This window comes from Lacerta agilis, chromosome 6 (genome assembly GCF_009819535.1).
Source record: "Lacerta agilis isolate rLacAgi1 chromosome 6, rLacAgi1.pri, whole genome shotgun sequence".
NCBI classification, from domain to species: domain Eukaryota; kingdom Metazoa; phylum Chordata; class Lepidosauria; order Squamata; family Lacertidae; genus Lacerta; species Lacerta agilis.
In genome coordinates, this window is record NC_046317.1 from 20949287 (window position 1) to 20969504 (window position 20218).

At 44.0% G+C, this 20218-nt stretch overlaps 1 protein-coding gene across 1 annotated transcript in view; it reads right to left on the bottom strand.

The window, feature by feature from the left end:
- The window catches only part of ALG14 (ALG14 UDP-N-acetylglucosaminyltransferase subunit), a 29361-nt gene extending 9514 nt beyond the window's left edge, over positions 1 to 19847 (bottom strand). The window contains exons 1-3 of the mRNA XM_033151568.1: positions 19665 to 19847; positions 17446 to 17597; positions 11631 to 11753 (exon numbers count right to left, since the gene is read on the bottom strand). Of these exons, the coding sequence (XP_033007459.1) occupies positions 11631 to 11753; positions 17446 to 17597; positions 19665 to 19806 (417 nt within the window). The 5' untranslated portion in view covers positions 19807 to 19847. The remainder of the gene's footprint in view (positions 1 to 11630; positions 11754 to 17445; positions 17598 to 19664) is intronic.
- Between the last annotated feature and the right edge of the window lie 371 nt (positions 19848 to 20218).

Here is a 20218-nt window from a genome sequence, read left to right on the forward strand (position 1 = left end):
GTTTACAGTGGAATAAGCCCTGTTCAACACAGCGGGGCTTATTTCAGAATAAACATGCATAGAGATAACATTGCAATTCTAATCACGTTTACTCAGAAATGAGCTCCACTGAACTCAGCAAGACTAACTTCCAAGCAAACATGCTTAGGTTTGGGCGGCAATTCACATTGTACTCCAAAGGACTGTTCACAGCTGGGCTTTGCAATGGAAGGTGGTCCTCTCTGTTCTCCATGCCTTCTTAATTTGGCAATGCTCGCTAAGCTCAGATCCGGAAGCCACTTTCAATTAATATGGCCAAACCAGAGTAACCACAACACGTCTTGGAATAGGGAGCCTGGGAATAAACTTCTCCCTCCAGCATTTTTCAGTCTGCTTCCTCCTATAGCTCCTTCAACCTTCCAAATTCCAAGAGGAGGAGTTAAAACCAGAAAGCTGCTTTTCGTAATTATGGGGGAAGTATCTCAGCTGTGGAAAATAATTCAATGGCAGCTTCTGCAAGTATGAAGGTAAAAGTATTAACAGATTGATTCATGGTGAAATACTAAATGATCATAAGAGAACTGGATAGAATATGTGAAATGGATTTCTTGGATTTTTAAAAGGTTTATGCTGCAGGAAAGCTTCATGGATGTTTTAAAGAAAAGACCCTGGATTAACATTTGGTTGCCTAACGAGAACTTCATACTTGGCACAGGTAAGTGCCTATTTGCAGGCCTGTTTTAATCACTTCCTGAGGCTTGTGATTTCCCATTTTAGGCCTGGTGCCTCCTGTTTGCTAGAAACCTCCCCAGGTGGGTGAGAGTTCAGAACCACAGAAATTATGTGCAAGTAAACTAGATGAACAGTTGATTCAAGTGCTTGGTACTGGCCCTCTTTGACTGTGCTGTTTTGGTAGGGTAGGGTGGTTGCCCCAAATATTTGCACCAGCATGGTGGGAGGCTGTGCCACAACACTGGCGGAGGAAGAGGAGTGCGGGGGGAGCGCCCCGCCCCTGGCAGCACGATCCAGGCAGGGTGCCATCGTGGCTGCCCCCCCCCTGTGCTGGGCGCCCCACCCCCAGGACGCGTGCCAGCCCTGCCCCTGCCTGCTCTCTGCCCCCCGGTGCCACAGGACCCTATATTTTCTTTATGTTAAGATGCAAGAAAAGCCAAGTAGACTGCCTTTGGGAAAGAACAGCATGTCTTAATGATAAGGACAAAAGAGCTCTGTAAAAAAGTTAACTCTAAAATATGATAATTCGCCAACAGAAAGGGGAGGTTCTGTTTGAAAAATGCACATAACCAAACATGTATTAGAAGCAACTCCAGAACTGGCCCTATTAAATGTTTTCCAAGGATATATATGAATGCAAGCAGCTGCTTTATAGTGAGTAAGACCACTGGTCCATTAAGCCTAACACGAGCTTTTCTGACTGGTGATTGATTAAACCTGGGGCCTTATCAGCTGCACCACTGAGTTATAGTCCTGCAAAACAAAGGTTTTTGTTTTTTTTAAAGGTGTGGAAAATAAATAAGTGGAGGATGCCAAATCCAAAAATCAAAACAGAATGATGGAAAGACTTAAGGAGTTCAATTAAACACACACTTTCCCAGGAACAGTCTTCAGGTTCCTCAAGCACATATCTGAAATTGCAATCTGGAATCCTTCAGTCTTTAAAGAAGGCTTATCTAGATACCAAATTCTGGAACAATGTTTTAAAGGGTGTGTGAATAGAATAGAATAGAATTTTATTTACGGCCATAGGCCCATACAAATAAAAACACATAGAAAACAGTTTGTGCAAGTGGGAACAACAGCTGCTAAAACCCCACAGTAACAATAAAATACAATAAAATAGAATGGCAAACTAAGCCTTAGCTAGCTTGTAGTGCTCCTTGGCGTCGCTTTTAAGGGTGTGTGTGTGTAAGCACACGCGCGTGCTGCCGCCTTTCCTAAGTGGATTGTATTGCTTGTATTCACTATTGCTCAAGAAAGATGCCCTAACCCTATGCCACTAGAAACTTTACATGAATGCTTACATACATAAAGGGGGGGCACATCCATTGCTAAAGCTACAATGTGCAGTGCTAACAGCAACCAGTGTTACTTTCTCTTCCGGAGTGTTAATGCTCCAAAGGTAAAGGTAAAGGAACCGCCGACAGTTAAGTCCAGTCGCGAACGACTCTGGGGTTGCGGCACTCATCTTGCTTTACAGGCCGAGGGAGCTGGCGTTTGTCCACTCTGCAGGCAGTTTTCCCGGGTCATGTGACCAGCATGACTAAGCTGCTTCTGGCGCAACGGAACACTGACACCAGAGCAGCGCACAGAAACACCGTTTACCTTCCCGCCGGAGCAGTACCTATTAATCTACTTGCACTTTTGGGCGTGCTTAAGAACTGCTAGGTTGGCAAGAGCTGGGACCAAGCAACGGGAGCTCACCCCGCCGCGGGGATTCAAACCGCCGACCTTTTGATCGACAAGCCCAAGGCTCAGTGGTTTAGATCACAGCGCCACCTGCGTCCCTTAGGACCTTTATTAGGTAGCTAATAAATGGAATTCCCCATTATGTAAATACAGATATTGAATACAGGCACCAGCAAGACCACACTAGGAATGCTACGTCTATCCATTCATGTCATCACCATTGTCAGGAGAACCAAGGAACAAGGGCATGGGTAGTAGAGAGGAACCAGAGACATACAGGAATTCATGGGGTTTAAGGACTTTGAAATGGGGGCATTGCTGATCCCAATGCCCACTTGCAATACAGACAAATATGCTGCAAGGGTCGCTTTAACTCTGAGGTCAGAATTCACATTGCACATATGGAAAGAAGGATCCAGAGTGTCTCCTCAGAGGATTTTAGCCTCTGAGAACTCCTAGCAAATAAGCTGCAGAGGGCAGCTACTAGAGGGAGAGCCATGTCTGTGGTTGCTCCTCCAATGCTTTTTTTTTCAGCACGAGGTGAAGAACATTTCATTTCCCCAAACCTTTCCATCGTAAAAAACAACAACCTTTCAGTGTTTTTCAAATGCTTTGTACTGATGTTATTCGCTGTTGGTCTTTTTTTTTTTAAATTCTGTGGCTGGTTTAATTTGTTTTAGATTTCATGTTTACAAGTAAATTTTTTGTATCTTATGGTTGTTGTTGTTATTAATTATTATTATTATTATTATTTTATTTTACTTCTAAACCACCTAGAGAACCTTTGCTACTGGGTGGTATAGAAATACTGCAAGTGAGTAGCCAGACTGTTCCTTCTTAGTCATCCACGTGGCAATGCAGTTCTTTGAAGCCAAGGTCCCCCTGCGCATCACCTCATGGAGTCCCACACGTACTTTGGCTCGGTGATGACTGGTGCCCATTGGGACTGACAGGGTGGAAGGCAGAGATGACAATGGCAGGTGGAGCCAGAACGAGTCAGCCCCCCATCTCCCTCCCTGCTGAATTCTGCAAAGGCTCCTCCTCCAACTAAGGAGGAGGAAGCTGACAGACAGGGCCACCTCTTAGACTGGATGCAAGTGAAGAGGGCAGGGAGTTAGGGACTGGCTGAGAGGGTCCCTATCCTATTATCTACAGCTGTTCTGCACCCTCCGTGTGTATTGTGGGTGGGGAGGCAGATTGCAGGACTGTGACTAATGTGTGCACTTACAGCCATGCTTAGGCAGTTTAAACTCAACTCTCTCTCTCTCCCCGCCCCCACCTCCAATTTCTCTAGCCAAAAAAAGAGGCCTGACAGCTTGGATATTTCCAAAGCAGATATCCAAAGGAATGCAACCTCCGTTATTGATGAAACAAAGAACATTAAGACCTCTCTCATGCTATCAGATATTATTGCTTAGGTAATTATCAGCCACACTGTGTTCTTTCTAAATACTGGAGATCATATCGCAGCTTCCTCTCCTCTCCCCCACCGGTACTCAGGAGGGCACTGAATAGAACCAGTTGAAACTGCATGTTCAACGCTATTAGAAGGTAATGGTCTGAAACCATACACAGAATTGCTGTAAGCCGCATTTATTTCTGATGTCCTTAGTGCTGGAGGTGCGTTAACTGGTTTCAGGAGAGCTTCCCCGTTAACAATAACAAAAGCAACCCTGGCTGCAGGCCTCCTTCCTAAAATACTAAAGCTGCACAAAAAAATAATAGGGAATGGTGGTCCCAATCCAGAGCAAGTTAGTCCAAGTCCCATTTAAATCAGCGGGAGAACTAAAGTTGTGCTGAACTTTTAAGTTCCCTTGAAATGGATGGGATTTAAGCATGACCACCTCTGAATTTGGGTTTCATTTTTCTGCCTCTAATGCAGGAGCTTTGCCTTGTAGGTATGGATGACTTCTGTTTATATTTTCCTACATTAGCCATTATATTTTCCAATTAAGTTTCTGACTTGGTTGCTTTGCAGCACTGGATTGTATATCTAGGCCAGGGGTTGCTAACCTGTGGCCTTCCAGATGCTGTTGAATGGCACTTTCCACCAACCATGGCCAGTGGTCAGGGAGGATGAGAACTATAGTTCAGAAACATCTGGAGGGTCACATCTTACCCAGCCCTGATATTGATTGAAATTAATATGGGCTGTATAAAGAATGCAAATTGTTGCTTTTTGGTTGTTGTTCAGAACAATTGTTATGATCCTGCCAACTTTAGATATGTTTAAGTTTCATTGATTTCAGCAGGCGAATTGAACATGTTCTTAACTCTCTCATACTGAAACCAATGGGATTAAAAATGCACTCAGCTTAAGCTCTGTCATGCTCAATATTAACAAAATGAACATTACACAGATGCATCCACTGCAGCTTATAGGAATGTCTCATGTTAGCAATTTGCAATTCTTATTATTGGCACAAATATATTTCTAGTCGACTTGAAGCATTTCTCCCCCTTGAAATTATACGTGAAGGGCAAGAGACCAAACTTTTCACACTGGGTGTTCTGCTTTGGCCTTGCAAAGCAGCCCATGGGGTGAAGTGGCAAGGGAAGGTCAGTTGTTGCAGGACCAAGGAGAGCTCCTAGTCATTAAGAGATCTGGGGCAAACTGATGGGTGACCAGCTCTATTTCTTTGTAATATCCGAATTAGAGAGGCTATGCAAGCCCTGGAGCAGTGCCTGAACTTGCTGGTGGGCTGGATGAGGACCAACAAACTGACTCTGAATCCTGGTAAGCCGGAGGCACTCTGGGTGAGTGGTTCCCAAGTCTGGATAATTGATCAATTGCCTGTTTTGGACGGGGTTGCACTCTCCCTGAAAAAGCAGGTTCATAGTCTGGGGGGTACTCTGGCTTTGGCTGATATGAGAGCTGCAGCTGTTTCTTAACTGAGACAGCCCAACTGCTGTTGCCCATGTGCTGTAACTTCCAGGTTGGATTGCTGCATTGTGCTCTATGAGGGGCTGCCCTTGAGAATGGCAGGTATGGTCTTCTCAGGAGGTCTAATCCATGCAATGTCAGAATCAGGTCTTTGGTGTGGCAGCACCTATCTTTACATATTGGACAAAGTGTCATCGCTATTGTCTTTCTGGCAGGCCTGTCTGGGATAACCCAGTCAGTACAGCATGAGGCTCTTAATTTCAGGGTCATGGATATGAGTCCCAAGTTGGCCTTCTTGCCTGCCGAGGACACCGTATCCAGCTGTACCCATCTTTAGGTAGGTCTTCAAGGAACAGAGGATGAAAACATAAGAGGAGCAAGACATCTAGCCCAGCGTTCTGTTCCCACAGTGGCCAACTCTATGAGAAATACTGACCTGCCCACAGCAGGACTTTACACATCAAGGATGGTATCCAATGTCCTTGTTGTGTTAGCACAAGGATTTATGGTATCCTTCCAGAGGGTTGGGGAAAACCCTACAGATTTAGGAGGTGTGTGGAGGGGACGGCAGGGAAAGAACATTCCATTGTGCAAGCAGAAATCCTTTTGCAACATTCACATAGCACTACTTTAGATACAACCGCAATATGTTTGTTCTCCAATTTAAAAAAGCATATGAGACAATACACACACACACACACACACACACACACACAGAGCGCAGTATTTTGTCAGACAAGTTATGGATGGAAAACCCCCACAAAGCAATTTAGCAAATTCTCTCCAACAGGAGAAATCTGCGTTTTAATCACCACCACCATCATCATCCATTTTTCTATGTGCTCTGTAAACTCCAGAGATCAGGACAGAAGAAGCTAATAATATACTGGAAAGTAATCTAGGTTTGTACTCTCTCCTCTAATAAAAAGTGGGGGGAAAGCCCTAATGCAAATCATGCTACAAAGGAACAATACCTTATTATCCATTCTAGCATGCTACAGAAGCGCTATGAACTTAAGACATTTTGAGAGCTGCGGAGAGAATGGAAAGTCTTAGCTAAGTGAAATAAAGATCGCCTTTCATCACTGTGTGAGCGTTTCTATAACAATTGTATCTGTTTGCTATGGTGGAACTTAGCAAGACTGTGAATCCGGCACCTTACACTGCTTGTTCATCTCCATAATGCTGTATGTATGCACTGAGGGTACTCCCTACCCAATCCCACCTTAGGGTGCCTAACGTGGCACCTTTGGGAGATACGGTAAGCAAATGGTGTTGTAGTCGGCCTTAAACGAGACAGCTGCCTCCAGCCTATCCAGCTGTAAACAAGCATGAAATCCATTAAGAAGCCAGATGGAATCCTTGCCTTGTCACTCTCTCACACAGAGCAGGAAGGAAAACATTGGAGTGCCTTAGGTCAGTCGGTAGAATCAAGAGGCAAAGCTTTTTCCTGGGCTTCATCACTTCAGGCAATAGGATGCAGGGTTTGTGCATGTAAAAGAAATGCTGTCTTGGTGGAGAAAGCATATAGAAAAACAGCCTGTCATAGAGAAGGCTTTATCTAAACAGATAGATTCTTGCAGTGCTATTTTTTATAGAAAAAGAGGTGCCAGAACTCACCATGAATGCCTCCCTTGTTCTCTTATAATGGCAATGGCACTCACCTGAAAGGTGCCGGAATTGAGTTCCGGTGAGTTCTGGCAAAAAAAAAAAAAAGCCCTGGAATATTGCTTTTTTTTCTTTGAATTTATAAACATTTAAGCATAGGAAGAGTGCCCCCCCCCCAGTTCAGATCTCAACTATGCCAAGCAGCCTTAAGCAAGGTATCTTACCATAGGCATTTGCACTGCCTTTACATCTCCCTACTGCAATTTAGGGATTACAACCCTAGGTAGGTTTCAATGCTCCCATCCAGGTAATTTAGTCAATATATACGAAACTCAAATGGTGCTAGATGCCGGATATAAATTATCAACGTTGTGCAGTTTCCCCAGACATTTATGTCCTCCTCCTCCTTGTGTGAGGCATGGAGTTGGGAAGTACTGGAGAGAAGGGAAGGGAATAACAGGAGGCTTTGCTTATAAATTTAACATAAACACGAGAGGTTACCATGGGATTGCTGCAGAACAAAACTTTTAAGCACATAACCTTTCTATGGGAAGGGATGGAGATGGGGAACTTCAGACCCAGGAGCACAATATGATGCTCCAGACATTTCTATCTGACCCCTTGGGACTCGGCCTAAGCCACACCTCCTCCCCAGGCCCCGCCCCTTCTCTCTGGCCCAACTCCACCCCCTCCTTGTCCACTGCAAATGTTGTGTTGAATGTGTGCTGAGTGGGGATAAATTCACTTTCCTAATATGCCACCCGACACCTAGTTAGAAAATGTGATGAAAACCCTTTAAAAGAGAGGGGGAGGATAGCCCTGATGCAATCCACACCTGAGGAAAATACATTGCTCTGAAAAGGGCTTGGAAGTTTGTCACTGGGGGAAATACACAAAAGCAGTAATTGGATGGAGGTGCCCTATAAAAAGGAAATGAACGAAGCACTGCGGAAGCACATCCTCTCTCTTTTACACCCTAATGGCTAAATGCGGTTATACTGGGAGAGCACAGGTTGGTAAAAATCTTCCTGTGGGCTAGGAACTTGGGTAGACTTCTTTGGCTAGTTGCTTTGCCGGCACAACAACAAACTGCTACGCACAGGCAAACACCAGAATGGTAGAGTGGCGAGGATGTCAAACTGATCCCCACTCAACCCTGAAGCTCACTGGATAACCATGGGGCAGTTACTATCTCTGTGCCTAACCTACCTTACAGTGTTGTTGTGAAGGAAAAAACGCAAGAGGCATGTATGCTACTTTGACCTCCTTGGAGGAGAAAACAAGCTTTAAATGTAATTAACAAACCACTGCGTGTGATCTGTCTTCCAGCGCCTGCTGTGCTGTGCTGTGTCTACAACCTTGTGCCATAGCCAATTGCTCTCGCTGCTTGTTACCACCAAAGCCCTGCTTGCAGGCAAGGCTGCTTGACTGCCACTTATTCCCACAAAGTAATGTTGAGGGCAGCGCTTGCTGTATTTGCTTAATCTCGCATTCCTTGAGCTCCTCGGATTTCTTCTTGCCGTGGAGAGGAGTTTGGGAGGGCACAAGAATCTGCACAATCAGGTCTTGCTAGACGCAAGTGACTTTTTGAAAGCATTCTGAAATCCCACTGCTTCCCCACTAGCAGTACAGTAGAAATAGAAGAACGACAGAAACAACCTGCCTACACTGATTAACGCCTAGTGTGTCCACAGATTCCAGCACGGCAACCGTGTCATTTGGGCCTCATTTGGTGCTTTTTTTTGGTGTTTCCTATTTTTAACACTTTTGAAGTTGAGCTCCATGGCAGATGCCTTTGACAGATGCTGTCAACTCGGAACGCCAACCTTTTTTTGTTCCACCCCCCTCTGAAGACTTTTTAAACCTTTGGGACCTGGTAGCCTGCCAAGGATGTCGTGCTCCGTGGCTCAGTAAACACAGTCTCACCCAAGCAGAGTTAAATATATGTTGTTGTTAAGGTGGCTTTCAATCTCAAAGCTAGATACTCTGACTGATAAATGTCCATGTAATAACATATTACGCCAAGCCGTATGATAAAGGGGTTGTGCGCTGTTGCTCTTAGAAAAAGATGCAATGCCTCAAAGCGTTCAGGGAGAAACTTATCAAACAATATGCAGCTCTCCCTTTCAATTGTTATCAGATTCTCTTTCCCAAGACACTTTAAAAGAGGCGGCAGTTAACATCTCTAACGTCGGTTTTACGACAGAAAGCCGTTGGCGGCGCCTCCCTTACGAATGGATTAATTTTTCTCCAGCTATTTACATTAGCTGGTTTTCACCTTCAAAGCCTTGGGTGATCTGAGACAGAGTTATCTGAAGGACAACTTACACCTGTATCCACCTGCCCACACGTAATGATTAAGAATGGAGGTCCTCTTGGTTTGCACGTCACAGGGCCTTCTCTGTGGTAGCCCCACGACTCTGAAATTTGTTGCCAGCTGACCTCTGGAAAGCTACCGTACTCCAGACCTTCAGAAGTGCTTTGAATATGTATTTGTTTTGGGTGGCAGATGCATCCTTTGGTGCTTTTCTGTTGGTGCCCCTTCCAGCTGAACTGCAGTGGTGGAAGTGATAGCGAACCTATGACCCTCGGGGTGTTGTTGAACAACAGTTCCCATCACTCAGTAGGACCAATGGTCAGGGATAATGGGAGTTGTACTTCAGTAACTACAACTGCAGGTTCCACACCACTAAACGAGATGATTTGACTCTGCATAAGGCAGCTGCATGTGTTCAGATGAGCGCTCAAAAGCATCTCTTATACATTATTTCAGCAATCCTAACCAAAACAGTCTTGCCAGCCCTATACCACAGGCATTAAGACAGGAGTGGGAGGAGAGAAAGAGCCTATTGCTTACAGCCACCTATAGAAAATCACGGATGAGGAGAGATTTCAACAGGGGACTTGTGGCCACACCCTTAGCCACAATGCACAGCACTTCGCAAGCCAGTCTACAAGTTGCTCTAAATCAAAGCACCTGAGTGCTGCTGCTGCGGCTGAGCAGAGTATATTCAGTTTCACTATGCATTGGCAAAACTCCATTCTGTTGCAACGAGAGTCGCTTTTTTTTAAACACACACACACACACCCTCAGAGGAGATTCCAGTGCAAAGTCCATGAGGCACTCTGGCACCAGCTCTGTATTTTTTGGCACTGCTATTTCAAGTGAAAAAGCTATAACAGAAGTTAAACTATCGCTAAGTTACCCGCCGATACCCTTTCTCCTTTGACTTTTTCCACATCATCTCCTCCAGCAATGTAATGGTCTGTTTGATTTTCCAGACAATTTCCCTTATGATGGAAACTCAATACAATTGTTGCTAATTAAAGGGAGCCATCGCTGTAACAAGGCAATGTCCTAATGTACTCGTCGCATAAAGACGGTCTGTTTCATTTGAATTAAGGCATTTTGCTTCCTCTTTAATGAAAAGCAAAAATCAATGTATGGGGAAGAAATGGGGAACAGGGATGGGCTCCACAAAGGTCTCTCCTTTGTTTTCCTTCATACTCTGGTCAGCAACTAGCTTTACGGGAGAATCACTTTGAAGTCTGGAGAGTGTTCCACCCCCTCTGACTTTGCAATGGACAGTCAACAAGCCCTACTCTGTTCCCACATTGCTCTTCTGGGGGTGGGGGGTGGGGGTGGTGCCAGATAGAAAGAAAAAGTTAGACAGAAAGAAAAGTTAGACAGAAAGAAAAGTTACCTTGAAACTAACTTTTTAGAACGTTGTTATTACAACATGGCACAAGCTTCTCCTAGCAGACTATCTAACCTCATCTGTGGTCCAATTTAGCACTCTCTATAAGAAAGCTTTGCCACGTTACAAAAAAAAAAAGCTTCTAAAGATTTAGGGCAACAATCCCAACGCCAAGGAAGCAGACTTCTGCTTGTGTGAGAGGAGTTTCCCGTCATCTTCTTCCCTCTACAGGTCCTGTGGCCCTCCAAATCTGCTCCGTCTGGTCCCCCAGCTGCCCAGAGCAGATTTGTGGGGTACCTTGAAGAGAGATAATCCATTCTAAATAGGGTGCCCACTCTGCTGGCAGGTGGGCATTGTTGGATTTCACTTTTAGTCTCAAGGTACCATCAGACACACTTCTTTCTCTTTATTACAGATGAATAGAAGACAATCAGAGTTTTCATATTGTATAAACAGGAATGTTGAGTCTACTTTGTTGTTCACTAGAACCCCATGATCCTACCAAGCAAGGCACAAAGGACACCTATTTGGAATGGAAGAACAGGATGCCTCTGAGCACGTGAGCTGAAGGAATTTTTTTTTAGTAGAAAAACTGAGGTGAGTTCACAGTCCTTTCAAAAACTTCACTCCTGGTTAGCCTTCTTATTGCAGCACCCTAATAAAAAAGTCAAGTTGTTGTTGCTATTGTTAAACAATTTGGAACTGGAAATCCTTGCTATCTGGCTGCAAATCACTGCAATATCTTCCACTAGATCCTGATCTAACTTCTGTTACCTTTGATATAAATCAGCTAGACAGACTGATAATACCCTGTTTTATGAGTACCTACTACCACATTGAAAATAGCCTGAAAATGCTGCATTGCACAAGAGAGCTGCTTAAAGGTTGGAGGACTCAATCGAGGGAAGTAAACCCTGCAGGAACCAGTCCTAAATTTGTATGCATATTTAGATGTTTGTTATCTCCGATTAGTTATTTCCTTTTGGAACAGACAAGGCATTTCTTCATCATTTGTCTGCAACAGTTGTTTTACATACCAAATCCGGCTTGAGTCTGAAGGTCAAAGGGAGAGAGTAAAACATGGAACGCAGAGTCGTCAGCACAGAGGAGCTCCACAACTGATGGACCTCCCGGCTTCTGGGAATGCGGTGGAGGGTGAACTTGGAAAACAAGGGAATAAATTGACAGATTTACACAAGATGACTCTTGACAGTTTGCAAAATAGTTCCATAAGGCTGCTGCTATCTTTGCTTGCTGCACACCTCCCATTCACAAAAAAGGAACAGATACAAGAGATGGGGCTCTTGGGTTGGGCTTGTGACTGTGGCCTCCAGATTGCAACCTATTTCCATGTTCCGAAGGAGCGAGTTCTCCATTTGCAAAAGAGAGCACACAGATGCCCTGGCGTTTCACAGGATTTTCACCCCTCCCCTGCAAGCAGCATCCGGCACATGCTTTTAAACACATTATGAATATGTGTGCAAGACCCGAACATGGCAGCACAGATGCATAAAGCCACTTGGAAAATGCAAGCAAATGTCTCCCTCCTTGTTTTTCAAACAGTGCTCAAACTGTCCAGCTTATGCAGCACAAGAACAATTGGCTTATCGCTCCACCTAGTGGACAGTAAAATGAATTGCCAGCAACAGATGGTGTTGAACTGAAGTCTTCCGAGCTTCCTATTAAAAGTGTTCTGCTCTAACCTCACCTTGCAAAGCATCCTCCCAATACCCGCATCACTTTGTGTCATAAGTTAGGACACAGGTTCATACATCTTTTTGACAAAGTTAGTACAAAACTAATCCCCACCAAGGTATGCTTGACTTCACAATGATTACTAAGGTGAAACAACAACGGAAGTTGCAGCTCAGACGTAATGCTAAGCATAATTTAGTGTTGCAAAAATGAGCCTCAGAAACCCTCATGCTTGCACACTCCTCCTTACACCCAACAAGGAAGACTTTAGAAGCTTTTGCTTTTGCTTAGTGTGTCTATCAAACTCTAACCTGTAGTTAACTCTTTTCTATGGTTGGTTGAAAAAAGCCAGCCTAAACTATGGTCTGGAGCTGGCTTGCTTCAGCTAACCACGGCTAAGATTAACCAGTTTGTCCAGGCTCAAAAATTTCTATACCAAATTAAGAAAAACACAGGGCACAGAAAAAAATAATAACAAAACTGCATCCATAAAATAAAATACATTGCAAATGGATAGATCAAATTAATACAGGAATATAGCTGTGTGACCCCATCAAGGAAGGCCTGGACGGACAGGTGAGATTTCAGCTGCCTCTTAAATGCCAATATTGTAGGTGCTGGCCTGATGTTCACTGGAGGAAGCCCTCCAAAGGGCAGGTCCTGCCACACTAAAGACCAACCCTGGAAGCATATGGCACTACTTAGGGGTGTCTCTCTTGAGCTTCAAAGTGACCAAGCAGGACTGCAACAAGCAGGCGTTCCAAAAGGTATCCTAGTCCCAAGTCATTCAGGGCTTGATATGCGAATAGTAAAACATTAGAATTAAGTCTTGTATGGCACCCAGTGCAACTATTTCAGCACAGGATTTATGTGCTGTTGATAGGGCACCTCCTCCAACAGCCAGACTGTAGCATTCTGCACTACCTGTAGCTTCCTGGACCAACCTTAAGGGGAGGCCTACATAGAGTGCACTGCCGTAATCCAATCTGTGGGTTACTAATGCCTAGACTACTATAGCTAAGGTGTTTTGATCCAGGAATGGCTGCAGCTGTCACACCAGCTGAACTGGCAGAAGGTAGTGCGGCACACTGGTTAGGGTGCTGGAGTAGGACCTGGGAGGCCAGGGTTCAAATCCCCACTTGGCCATGAAGCCTGGGCCGGTCATTGCCTCTCGGCCTAACCTACCTCACAGCTAGGTTCCATCTTCAAAGAAACTGCCTATTTTTTTTTTTAAGTCATCAAAAACTGGAAGATGCCTTGGCTGCTAGTGCTCATTCACACCCGAAGCAATTTTGTTGTTTTCACCTTGCATGTGCCAAGAATGTTGAATCCTTCATCTTTGGAATGTCTTGCCCAAACAGAAAACACGAGCAGGAATTTTTTTGTGACGTTGGTGAGAAAAATGCTGTGAAGCCCACAGCCATAAGGAGGCCACCCCAACCCATTTTACGTGGGTGAGATGTGGTGGTGCGATTTACAGCAGTGGATTTATTTTAGCTCATTTTTACATTTTTTAAAAAATATAATTTTTAATCTGTTGCCCACAACAGATCCTTAAGAGAAGCATCAGACTACATGCAAGGATCCCCTCCCCATCCTGAACAAATTACCAGCTCTATAGCTTTGTGTCAGCAAGGGCTGGATTTGTGTGCAGCTCCCCCTTGTTGTGAACCTCTCTAGGAGGCAGCTTCTCAGCCTTGGGGCTCCTGCCATTCCTCATCCATGCCCTGGGGATCCTGCCACTCCTGCTGACTACAGGATTCCCCTGGAAAGGGTATAGGTAGGCATCTTGTTCCACTTAAGCCTTGTTCAAGCAACAAGGCTTGCCTATGCTCCAATGCCTTCCTGTATTCTTGGTCTCAGAGAACCTCTCCTGGTGCCGACTTAAATAAATAACTTTTTTTGAACTGAATTTTTATGCAGCTTAATCTTAAAAACCTCTTAAGTAGACTTGGTCAGTTTTTCAGCAACTAGGCTGAATGTTTCTATTCTCCCAGGCTTTGAACAGCACTAATGGTCTGGCTTTTTGTTTGTGTGTTTGTTTTACGGTGCTCATTCTCATGCTAGGCTAAGTGGCTATGGGTGGTATGTTCTTGTTTTTGCAAATCGCTTTGGAACTTCTTTTTGGTTGTGTGAAGCAATGTGTAAATCAAAGTGAATAAACTAAACTGAGGAAGTCCCACTGTAGGTTCCACAGGGTTCATTCTGAAGAAGAAGAAGAGTTTGGATTTGATATCCCGCTTTGTCACTACCCGATGGAGTCTCAAAGCGGTTAACATTCTCCTTTCCCTTCCTCCCCCACAACAAACACTCTGTGAGGTGAGTGAGGCTGAGAGACTTCAGAGAAGTGTGACTAGCCCAAGGTCACCCAGCAGCTGCATGTGGAGGAGCAGGGAATCAAACCTGGTACACCAGATTATGAGCCCACCGCTCTTAACCACTACACCACACGTGTGTAGGGTTGCAGTCTTACAGGGCAAGCCTATATACAGTCATGCCTCATGCTACGGCCGCTGCAGGTTGCATTTGGCGCGGGTTACGAACGTGCCTAACCCGGAAGTACCGGAACGGTTTAATGCCAGGTTCAGCAGTTCGCGCATTCGCAGACGTGTGAAATGATGTCATGCGCATGCGCAGAAGCGCCAAATCACGCGAGCATGCACAGACGTGGCGCTCCGCAACGGATCCCGTTCGCAACATGAGGTACCACTGTATGTCTACTCAGATGAAAGTCCTATTGAGTTCAATGAGACTTACTCCCACATGAGTGTAATAGGATTGCATCCTTAACTGGTTGGTGCTGCAGTCCTGTACCTGCTTCCTTGGGAACAAAACCCACTGAACTCAATAGGACTTAACTTCAGTGCAGATGTGCACAGAAGTGCACCATAAAACTCACAGAAGTGTTGGAAGGGACCAAAAGGGTCATCTATCCCAACCCCCTGCAATGCAGGTATCTTCTGCCCAACGTGGAACTTAAACCCATGGCCCTGAGATCAAGAGTCTTCTGCTCTACCAACTGAGCTACCAGGGCAGATATGACTAACCCACTATGATTTCTTTAATCAAGTGGCAGACCTTATATAAATTCAGATAAACAATATTTTGAAATCTACATTTCACTCCATTTCATCTTTCCCCCTGATGATATTGCTTGTTCTACAGGGATGGGGGCTAAATTCCTTCTTCCAGTTTCATGGAGGAGACTACAAGCGCTCAAACGAAAAAGAAAGGAAGGAAGGAATAAATGTATGCCCTCCAAGTGGGAACAAAAATTCCGCCTCAGAGATCCGAGACAGAACAGTGATGTGGTTCAATGATCTGAGTTCTCAGCGGAGTCGTAACCCTTAGAACTTGATAGGTACTAGATCAGACGACAACCCCCACTCCAAAAAAGCAATCTCATATTGTAATAAATGTTACAAAGTAAAAGACACTTTAGTGGAGATAAGCCCAAGCCTGAAACCTCAAAACAAAACACGGCATAGAAGCATGTTAACAATAACAAAATTTAAAACCTTCAGAAGCAGGTCCAACTGAAACAAAGCTTTCATTTTCCTGAGTTTGGGTTACACAGAACTTGTTAAGATACTTAAAAGGAAACAGATGTATGTTGACGTGCATTTATAAAAGATCCTATCAGATGCCACCCTTCTTTCTGTTTTTTTTGTCAATAATTGCATGTAGCAAGAGATTAAAGAGAAATATTTGTGTTGTTTCCCCCACCCCCTGCCAGCAGTTTGTCTTCATTGTGCAAAATGGGAATTGGCTATTTCCCATGCTGAACTGATTAAAACAGAGTTGCTGGCTAAGCTGTAGTGAGGAAAAGCTTGACCATGTTTCATACATGTGCTGGAAGTCACATACAGAGCTAGGAACATGCATTTAACACCCCGAGCCTACTAGGGCTCGCTAGGCAAGCACACCAAGGGTTTAGGATGCGGCTACCAGCAGCTACGCCAACACAAAGCATGACCTTGCTCTGGTGCTGCAGCCGCATTGTAGTGGAACTGCAGGCAGATGTGTTTGTGCAAATGGCATTGGCAGATGTGCCACATTTTTCACTCTGTTCAGTGGACAGAAGACGAATTAACGCTTAAGCCAAGAAAGAACTTAGCATATGAAGTTGAAAGTGTGCAAATGTATCAAATCTTTGTGAAAAGAATATTGTGAAGAAGACTAGATGTTCTAGTTTAGAGATGTAACATGTAAATTTGTATGTATGAATATACAGTAAATCCTGGAAAAAAGTTTACTGAAGAAGCCCAAAATTGTCCATGGGCGAAACAGGGGACAAACGCCGGCACCCTGTCTAATTATTGTGCGTCACATCGTCAATATTCCATCTGATTGGACTTGCTTTCATCTATTAACATCTGTACATATCATCTGACTGGATCTATTTTCGTCAGGAGCCTGGCTAAAGACATTTAAAGACTGAAATTGTCCTGTTGTACCAACTTGAATGAGTTTTCTGTTTGTGGCTTCTTTGTTTGACTTTTTGCATTGCTTTCTTGTTGATTGGAATACCAATATAGAATTCTATACGTGGAATGGTTTAGTAGATTTGTGTGCGCCGTTTCTGTGCTGCTGATTGTATACTGATTTACCAGGAGTATTGGCAGCATAGGCTTATTTTTTCAGCTAACAACCTGAAGATAGGCAAGCCCTTTTTTCTGGGAAAAGTACAAACTGAAAAATGAAAAGCAACTTGTCTTTTCAAGCCACTCCAGCAGACATTTTAAGAAGAAACCTCTGACTGTGTGCACATTTCTCCCTTGTGTACAGAATTATTATTATTATTATTAATGAGAACAAACAGTAATTGATTATAATCCCCAATTCTAAACATGCTTATTTGGAAATGCCTCGCTGATTTCAGCGAGGGCTTATCTTAAAAGCAGGGGTGGCTAATTTTTTTTGGCCTGAGTGAAAGCTACATTCACCCTTGGCTAACTTTTGGGTTTGTGAGTAAAAGGTAAGATTCAATAAAGATAAAAGCATAAAGAAGCAATTCAGCAAGATAAATTGAAAAGCAAAGTGCTTGGAACTACAGATATGGCGCCCAATGAAACTCATGCTGATAAGCGATTTAAGTCACCATTTCGGCACGTGAAATATAAACAAACAGTTATCAATAAAGATGTCACAACTTACCATGGAATTGGAGGAGGTTTCAGCTCTTTGTTGTTCAAAAGAACGGATTTTTTCTTCACTCATCTTATCTGAATCAGCCAAAACATAATGTCTAGGAGAGTATGTTTGGGACAGGCTACTAAGTAACCTCAATATTTCTGTAGTGTGCCCTCCTGAAAAACACAAAAGCGAAGGTGGCTTGTGAGAGATCAGCGAACTGCAAGACTCTGATGACTGTAGCATCAACTGGAGACTGACGTGTGTTGATGACTGAGCCGGTATAGATCAAACCCCATAGAGATAACTTTCATGTCATATCAAAGCACAATGCTTTTCATTTCAGTCATTTCACATTTCCCCCTCTCAGTCAACCAATGTCTGAACTGCCAAATGTTTTCCATATGTTTGTACTCCAAATCTAGTTTATTTCTGTTTTTTAAAAAGTTACATTTACATGGCCAGTGGGCTTGGGTCTCCCTAAAAGAAAAATCATATATACAACATACTAGAAAATTGTTTTGAGGTTTGCAAACTTCTTTTTCCTACTACTACTAATTTTATTATTTGTACCCCACCCAACTGACTGGGTTTCCTGTGGCAAATTTACATTTTTTGTCTATATTTGCAAGAAGCATTCTACTAATGTGATGCTGTTGTACGTTTTAGAAGGGAACCAATTATTGGGAATATATTAGGTCATCTCACCTGACATTTTGATTTGTAAATTAATTAGCTTATTATTGGTGTATTTTAATTTTCTGTCATGGGCAACTATGTGCTTTGGACCGTCTCTGTATCACCTACTCTTTGTATAAGGAACAGCACATCCCTATTTCAGAGAAGATATTATTATCAGATTGACTGAGATGAGCTTGCGCTTCGCCTGCAAGTGTTCACCCATGCATCAAATGCAGCTTGGTGTCAGCCATCTGCCACGGGGCTTACACTACAGGGTAAAGTACTTCAAGGTGTCAGTTACAGGTGGGTAGCCGTGTTGGTCTGCCATAGTCGAAACAAAATAGTCCCACACCACCTTGAAGTAAAATAGGAAATTCTTTCCAGTAGCACCTTAGAGACCAACTGAGTTTGTTCTTGGTATGAGCTTGGTATCTGAAGAAGTGTGCATGCACACGAAAGCTCATACCAAGAACAAACTCAGTTGGTCTCTAAGGTGCTACTGGAAAGAATTTCCTATTTTACTTCAAGGTGGTGTGGGACATCTGCATTCATAAGCATGCAGCTGTCACAAATGCTGCACATTACAAATGCAGCATACAACTCATGTGTTACAACAGCTAAGCTGGCTACTGGTCTTTTTCTGAGCACTGTTCAAAGTGCTGGTTATGACTTACCAAGTCCTATATGGCTTAGGTCCAACCTAACTAACTGAGACTGCATTCCCTCGTACAAACCTGCCCAAGTTCTGAGATCTGTTCCGGGGAGGCCTTTCCCTCAGTCCCACCACTCTCACAGGCATGCTTGGTAGGGGTGTGGTATAAGGCCTTCTCTGTGCCTGCTCCCGGTCAACTTTGGAACTCCCTGCCTAGAGAAGCTAGACTAGCTCCCTCCTTGTTATCCTTCCTCCAGCAGCTGAAGACCTTCTTATCCCAACAGGTTTTTTGGGACAGAGTGTTTCGAATTAAAGGGTCGGGGCCGTGCTCTTTTCACAGTAATTATCTGTATGTGCTTAGTAAATTATATTTAATTTAAATACATTATATTGTTTGGTTGTTGTTTTTAATGTTTAGATTTCCGCACCCTCCGAAAATGTTTTTAGCTGTTCTTATTTTATCTGTAAGCTTCCTTTAGTCTCTGTCTGGAGAAAAGGCGGAATATAAATAAATTATTATTAATAATAATAATAATAATAATAATAATAATATTATAGCCGCAATGCACATGGCGCCAGTATTTGCCCTCAACAGCAGCGAAAACGGTTCTGTAAGCTGCTTTCCGGCTTTGAATCCCCTTCAGCTAAAACTACAGTCATTTTAGCTGGGCGACTTATAAACTGATTCGAGGCTCCTCACGGTGGTTCCCCGAAACCAAATGCACGAACCTCAGGTCCGTGCAAACCTCGGCCCACTATATGAACTACAAATCCCAGGATGCCTCGCGCCAAAGAACGCTGTGATGGGGAGCCTACCGCTGTACTTGCTGGGTATTGTAGTTCGGGTGGACTAGGCCACGCTTATCTATACAAAACGCGGAGTGGGCAAACTCCGCCGTCTCTTTCTTACCAGAACCGGCCACCACCAGGAGGCTGACGGCGGCGTTAGGCAGGACGCGCGCTCGCCTCGTTCGGAAGAACCGCGCGGCGCAGAGAAGCGGCAAGAGGAAAAGGAAAGCTACGATGCCCAGAGTCGCCCAGGAGGACTCCATGGGGAAGACAGTAGCTAGGGCGGGGGACTACGGGAGCCGAAGCTGCTCAAAAATATTCAATCGTTGCCTTGCCACCCATCGTTTGCGAATCGTCCACACCTCCGCCTGTTTTCTTTTGTTTTTTTCCCCAGGCAGCGCCTGTAGGTAGATGGAGATAATGTTTATTTCAAAAGGGGAACGTTACATGGAACTAACAAGGAGGTTTTCCATTTTCGAATCAGAATGTTTAGGAATGTGTAGGGTGAGAATTGTACGTCCCATAGTTATGCTGATATTATTTGTTTTAATTAATCATTGCTTTTTTCTTGAGCCACGGGGACGCATACACCTAAACTTTTTGTGAATCTTTGTTCTTTTGTACACTCCCGATTTGAACTATAAAATTGTGGTTTTCTTGAGTAAAAATTAGAGT